The 7683-nt window shown below is 44.7% G+C and overlaps 1 protein-coding gene across 1 annotated transcript in view; it reads left to right on the top strand.

The window, feature by feature from the left end:
* The window catches only part of LOC120997766 (ceruloplasmin), a 96705-nt gene extending 93496 nt beyond the window's left edge, over positions 1-3209 (top strand). The window contains exons 19-20 of the mRNA XM_040428032.1: positions 950-1106; positions 3042-3209. Coding sequence (XP_040283966.1) covers positions 950-1106; positions 3042-3118 — 234 coding nt within the window. The 3' untranslated portion in view covers positions 3119-3209. The remainder of the gene's footprint in view (positions 1-949; positions 1107-3041) is intronic.
* Positions 3210-7683: the final 4474 nt, after the last annotated feature.

A 7683-nucleotide genomic window follows, 5' to 3' on the forward strand; every position in this document is an offset into this window, starting at 1 on the left:
GCTGTGCTTTGTGCCTAAACCATGAGAGATGGTGGCACGATAAGGTTAAAAGGTGTAGAAAATGGTCTAAAGGTAGCCAGCAAGGAAGCTGTCTTACATTTAGACTGGCGCTGGATACGCCAAAGTTATGTAGAGGCTGGCGCCTCTTGATAACTTTACGGGCCAGATATAGGGGTTATTAAGACTGGCGTCTAAGGCTACTTTCATACCAGCATTTTTGCTGGACCCGTCATGGATCAGCAAAAACGCTTCCGTCATGATAATACAACCATCTGCATCCATTTGTATTATCTCTAAAATAGCCAAGGCGGATCAGTCTCTAAAACCATTGTAAGTCAATGGGGGACCGATCCGTTTTCTTTTATGTCCGAGAAAACGGATCTGCCACTATTGACTTACATTGTGTGTCATGACGGATCCGTCTTGCTCCCCACCACATCGCAGACAGAAAAAACGCGGCTTCCAATGGGGACGCAACTAAACTTTCATTCATTGCATTCTGGTGCACTCCGTTTCATTCAGTTTTATCCCCATTGACAATGGCGATGACGATGGTGATGGCGATGACGATGACAGATCTCAATAGCGGAAAGGGAAAGCGCAGATGTGAATGTAGCCTAAAATGCTGGTCTTAATAAATGACCCCCATGGTCTGACGCAGGGTCTACCAACCATAGTACTGATGTCCTTATATGTGGCTGAGACCATTCTGTTTGGACCCTGCAAACTCAAGGACCCGGGTGTAACCATAATCTCTGTGCCACCTATAAGTATGCACCTGAGCAAAGGAGTCATACATTAAAAGATCCTTATACGTTAGTCTCAATGAGAGCATATGGAAATAAAACAGGAACATATGTCTTCCAAAGAAAAGAAATGACTACGTGGTCTATTACCTACATGAATATAACACTCATCAACCACTAATTCTGACAATTCTCACTTTTAGCAGAGTGATGTTTATCAATCAGATGTATTCGATCTTTTCCCGGGAACATTTCAAACAGTTGATATGATTGCAAAGAACCCAGGAACATGGCTGCTTCATTGTCATGTGACTGACCACATACATGGTGGAATGGAGGCAGTGTACACAGTATTGGAAAGTAAGTGATCATCATTTTGGTTGGGTATGTTCAGCTTGGTCAGCTGTGGTAGTGTTCAGTAGTTGCAGATATGATATCCTTGTAATGCAGACAATTTGCAGTCCCCAATGCACGGAGAACGTTCGTGCGGCCTCCGGGACGGATCCAGACCCATTCAACTTGAACGGGTCTGTGATCCGCCCGTTCCGCAAAAAGATAGAGCAAGTTATATATTTTTGCGGAAAGGAAATATGGAACGGAACCCCACAGAAGCACTCCGTAGGGTTCCGTTCTGTGCTTCCGTTCCGCATTTCCGGATTTGCGGACCCATTTAAGTGAATTGGTCCGTATATGTGATGTGGAATGCACATGGAACGGTGTTCGTTTATTGCAGATCCGCATATGCGGTCCGCAATATGGAAAAGAAACACCTACATTCGTGTTCAGGAGGCCTTAGACTGTATTAGTAAATGTATCCCATCAGCTACTACCAAAAGGCTATTTTGTGGCGTCTTTTCATCCTTCAGGTGAAACACCTTTTTATTTTAACCAATCTTTTTTATGTATACATGTTTGTTCACTAAGGTGTAATTCCCTAATTCTGGTTTTGCTGGTCTGGTGTCCAGGTTTTGCAATTGGCCTGATACTCTAGAGCAGTGGTGGCGAACCTATGGGATGGGTGCCAGAGTTGGCACTCAGAGCCCTCTCTGTGGGCACCCACACCCTGGAAAAAGTCTATGGTGTACCAATATGCCTTTGACTTTTCCTGCCATTCATCAGCGCAAGGTGCACTATCAACAGCTCAGGCAGAGCACTGAATGCAGGCAGGCTTTTCTAGCTAAGTGATAAAGTACATGGAAGATATACTATATGGGACTGTAGTCTTCAGGGTAAATTGCTGTGTTGGCACTTTGTGATAAATAAGTGGGTTTGGGCTGCAGCTTGGGCACTCAGTCTCTAAAAGGTTCGCCACTGCTCTAGAGCCTAATTTAAACCAACCATCAAAACTATTCATGCTGTGGTATGACTAAGGACACTAAGGTGTCCAAAACGCGTCAACAGTTTTTGTACAGCCTGTCATGTCCCCTGTACTTGTATTGCTATGAATATGGATTTTACCAGTGCTGGATTTTACTCATGTTATTGAGGTAGGAAATCGGAGCTATTCCATGCACTGGAAAAATCCCAAGTGGCAGGTGAGCTGGAGTTCCTTACTGTTTTCGTGTGAAGGAACCCTTAGGCCTTGTGGACACTGGCATATTGTAGAACTATTGTTCCATATTATATAGATGTTCTCCTCTAGAAGCGGGGAGAATACAGTGCTGCACGAGGGAACCATTTGGCTGCAAATAGATTGCCTACAGCTCAATCATATGGGCCCGCGTGGGCCCTTTGTGCCACTGTACAGGCTCCATGAAGTAGGAGTTCAAGGGATTCATATAGCTGACCTATCCTCAGGATGGGTCATTAATATCCCATTGGTAAGGATCCAACATCCTGCTCCCCACACCAGCGCAGGGACTAGCTCTTGAATGAAGCAAGAAGCACAGCTCTGTTCAAATTGATGCTGCAGTAACCCAGCATGGCCACTACACTTTGAATGGTGCTGTGCTTCTGTCCCATTCAAAACGCTAGTCCCAGCACCGGAGGCCGCAAGAAACAGCTCTTCGTAGGGAAGCAGAGTGTCGAGCCCTCACTGACCGGCTATTGATCACCTATCCTGAGAGTAGGTCATATACGGTATATATAAAAAAAACTCTTGGGATGTCACTTTAGGTTTAATTTTGCACAATGGTTTGAATTTGGCAAGGACATAATGTTGCTGCAAAAACATAACTTAATTACTGCAAGGAATCCAAAACCAGTGTGATCACATACATAACAGATGCACATAACATATTTCTTTGATGTGATCTTGGCGTTATTAATAAGCACACTTCTTATATTCCTATACAGAACAAGATACTTTACTTCATAAACTTATTCATCGACTTCGTGGAGCCTCTACGCTTGCAAAAAAGGACACGGCTTGAGCAAATTTGAAGGACAAATACATAATCGTCATATCAAATATTGCTAGTAGTGAAAAAACACATTAAAAGTCATCTTTCATAACTCTCAGAGCAAATTGTGTTGCTGTGTTTTTATGGACGGCGTGCAGAAAGATTTTTGTCAACCACACAAGTGAATAAGCAACATTAAAAAGTTATATACATCTTATAAGACTGCCCATCCAATTTTGCCCTTACAGAATAGAGAAGAGCCGGAGACAAGTATGAAGCCAATTATTAAATTATAGCATTTCCCTATACACTTAATAGAACACTAAACGCAGAAAAATGCACAAAAGAAAAAAACCTCCCTTCATCTCCTCCATTACCTTATTTCTAATACTGTATTAAAAAAGGTTTCTGTGTGTGGATAGACATATACTGAACTGACTGATTGCGACTGTATTGTTGGTACAATAATTTAACATTTAGAGCCACAGTTTTAATTTTGCCCAGGGTCACACTTTGTGTAAAACCGGCCCTGCAAACTAAACACCGTATGCAATAAATAGGTACATTGTCTGGGCAGTCTATGTATTATTTATCAGGCTGTTTTATGCCTCCATTTATCTGGGTACCATGTAGCATTTTTCTTGTGCATTGTATGCCCGATAAAACCAAGGTGAACGATGACTTTGCTTATCTGGGCAACATGAGATATTTCACCATAATATTTATCCTGGCACATTACATACACGCAGTGGCAAACATAGAGACGTAAGGGCCCCATAGCAAGGATCAAACCAGCCTCCCACACAGGACAGAAGGGTTTCTGCCTAAACCCTTTTCAATGACCCTTGGGCCATTTTTCCACTGCCTCATTTGCTAAAAGTTGTTCCTTTAGAGGGTAGAGTCCTGACCAAGTTTTTACCTCCAGTAGAAGAGGAGATAATCCCAACTAAGGGTTCATGCACACGGCCGTTGTCCGGCCGTGGCCGTATTGCGGCCCGCATACATCGGGTCCGCAATACACGGGCACCAGCCGCGTGCACCCGGGGGGAAGCAGTGCGGAATGGAAGCACTACGGAGTGCTTCCGTGGTGTTTCTGTCTGTGCCTCCGCACCGCAAATTAATAGAATTTGTTCTATTTTTTTACGGTGCGGATGGATCTTGGACCCATTCAAGTTGAATGGGTCTCGATCCGTCCTGGCCGCTGCACGGAGCCCTAAGACTGGGCCCCCACTTGCCCTGGGCCCCATAGGAGTCGCATGGTCTGCCGCTATGGTAGTTACGCCCCTGCGTACACGTTATTCATTCTTGAATGTTAAAGACAACCTGTCATCAGGATTGACATACAGAGCTGATCAAATATTCTTACTGTGCATCCTCCAATCATTCCTAAACTGTCTTTGTCTAAGCTCAAAAGTATTGTATTCATGTAAAAAAACAACTTGAAAATGTCTCTGACGTCACTACCAGGTACCTCATGGAGTCATTGTGACATTGTTCTGCATGAAGGGAGTCACCAGTCATCTCCCCGCTCACACCCATCTTGTTTACCTCCACTCTGCCTCTCCCGGAATGTCCCTTTATTGTCTGATGGCAGCACCGGCTAAGCGAAATCTCGCTCTGGCACAGAAGACGTCCATGCACTGCCACGATACGACCATTCTCCGTATACACCTGAGCTTCAAGCGCTCGCTGCGCAACAGAATTTTTTGCCAATATGTTGGAGCAAACTCGTAAGCATCGCCCCTTTTCTGCTAAGCCACAGTGGATTATTCATTTTGGCCTAATTGCTTCTGTTATGGTTCAATGTTACTGTAATGCAAACTGATGGTACTGATATAAGCAGCAGTTCAGATTCAGCATACAGAAACATTAGATATGGATTCAATGGCGAACAAGAAGTAGGTATGAACACACTCCAAGAATCAAGAGTACAGAAGAGATGCAGTTGAAGTAGATGGTCAGTAGTGGTGCTGTACAATGCTGAGCTGTGAATTTGCAGCGAGTTGAAATGCTCCAGGAGTAGGTGTATGCAGCAATTTTCTGCAACTAAAATAATTTCCATTCGCCTGAATGGGCCTTGCAGAAATTCATGTGCTTGCCACCAAAACAACCCCAATGAAAGGAATAGAATTTATTTTCTGTTGCAGAAGTTTTCTGCAACAAAATCTGTTCCATATGAAGTCCCCCTTGTGTTATACAATGTTGAGCTGTTCACATGTAGCAATAAAGCAGTATTAAAGTACACTTGGAGTAGCTGAGCTGTGGATTTACATGGCAGAAAGCCAGGCAGGTTGGCATGAGGTACTGCACTGACTTGACCAGGAATGGACTTGACATATGCAGGACTGTACCTAGCCTTTCTGCTGTGAAAACTGAAATGGTGCCCCCCCCCCCCTTCCCCCGCATCCTCAGGATAGGTCATCAATATCTGATTGGCGGGGGTCCAACATTGTCGGCTCTTTTTCAGACAGCTGGGAATGCTAAGTGTTGGACCCCTACCAATCAGATACTGATGACCTATCCTGACGATAGATCATCAATATATTTTGCCTGCACAACCCCCTTAAGTGTGTTGCATGGACTGCCGGAGGATGCAACTAATTCATGAGAGGCCTGTGCCTCCACATCATTTTGTTGCAATCTCCAGCAGCAGAGATGAACCAAGACCGGCACTTAAAACATCAATCTTGATAAATGTTCTGCATATTCTTGAGAAAGGCTCTAGTGTTGAGCTGAAACGTTGCTGTTACCACATGGGTGAATAAAGGATTTCTTTTTCTTTTTTAAGAGTGCTGCCCTTTTTTCTATTTTTGTATTTTAGGTAATAGCCTATCCTCTTTGGGCTTGTACCTGTCCTTTGTAAGGATTTGTTTATAGCCAGTGCTGCCATTTTTTGGTGTATACGTCACATGACGTACCGGTACGTCATGGGTCCTTAAGGACTCGGGAACCATGCCGTACCGATACGTCATGGGTCCCTAAGGGGTTAATACTGATGAACTATCTGAAAGAATGCTGGGCTCACAGGTACAAATGGTACACAATGCCACACAGACCACGGTACACAGATTGGTACACAGAGAATAAAACAACAATAAATGTAACACGGTCTAACAATAAACTAGTGAATGTGATGTTTTCCCCAAAGTCCATTAAGCAGCCTAGCTGCACTTGTATGTTCCTGGACAAGATCCCTGAGCAGGTTCTTGGTGCTTTTTCTTATTTCCTGGTCCACTCCATAACTGGATCCTACAGAAACGACACTGCAAACCTCAACTTTGTCGCCAGTCTCCACCGTGAGCTGGTCAATTCCCTTCTAGATTCAGCAGAGATGATTCCTTCTGGTTTCCAGCAGCACCAAGCACAGCCTCCGTCTGCTCACTTCCTGCTTCTAGAGAAACCTCCTCCCCTCACACAGGGAGAGTGTGATGCAATAAGTCATTTGCTAAGTGCAGTTGCAACGAGTCGGACCGCAGGGGCAACGCGTGAGGCTACGGTGGGCCGATGGGGGTAGTAGTTCATGTACTCACGGTTAAGAGAGCCTCCCTGGGCCGGCAGTGCAGTGGATGGGAAGACAGCACTAAATCCTCCGGAGCACTCTCTATTGTAGGTAACACCAGCCAGATTGTCACAGACGTTCCCGTGACAGGTACCAGGAGATCAGAGAGACTGGAAACACGTGGGTTAAATTGACAAGTTCCTTGTGGATCCTATTGTGTCTGTGTTTTGATGAATGCCACACCCCTTGCTTCAGGTGTTGCTTGTTAGTAATTTACATGCCCCATAAGTAGCCGCTTATTACTCTTGGAGGTGCGGTTTATAGATTTTCTTCCTGTCTTCTTACTAGCTGATCTGTTGTACTCTGTGGTGCTTCTGGATTTGCCAGTTTTCTACTTTAAGCCAAGTCTTATCTTTTCTTATTGTACTGTGTTTGTTATATTCCCTGTTGTGTGTATCTGGGCCTGAGACAGAGACTTCCATTCGTCCATCTGGGGAAGAATGGGTTGTCTCTGGTCCTAACCTTATTCCAGGGCCATATAGGGAAATAAGGGCCTAGGTATCCTGCATATGAATATTCCTACCTTCAAGGTCTATTCATATTTATAGGTAGTTAGGGCCTGGATTAGGCTTGTTTAGGAGGTGACCTGTTCCTTCCCTAATTTCCAGGCCCAGTTACTGTTCCCCCTCCCTCCCGTCATTTTGTTGTCTGTATTAGTTCAGCCATGGATGTTATCGCTGCACTGACCGGACAGCTGCAGGGGCTGTCTCTGGAGGTAGCTGACCTCCGCTTGACGGTCTCACAGATGCAGAGACCACTGTTGGCTGATCCTAGTAGTGGTTACCTGACCTGTCCTGAACATAAAGTTGCTCTCCCGGATAGATTCTTGGGGGGGGGAGTGATAATTTTATTCGGTTCAGGAAAGCGTGAAAATGGTACGTTAAACTGCGTCCACACTCATCTGGGGACGAGAGCCAGAGAGTGGGTGTGATTATTTTGTTGCTTAAAGGAGACGCCCAGTCTTGGGCTTTTTCTCTGCCGACCGGATTACAGTCTCAACGATCAGTAGATGCATTTTTTGTAGCTTTAGGTCTCA

The sequence above is a fragment of the Bufo bufo genome, chromosome 4, assembly GCF_905171765.1.
Source record: "Bufo bufo chromosome 4, aBufBuf1.1, whole genome shotgun sequence".
NCBI lineage: Eukaryota > Metazoa > Chordata > Amphibia > Anura > Bufonidae > Bufo > Bufo bufo.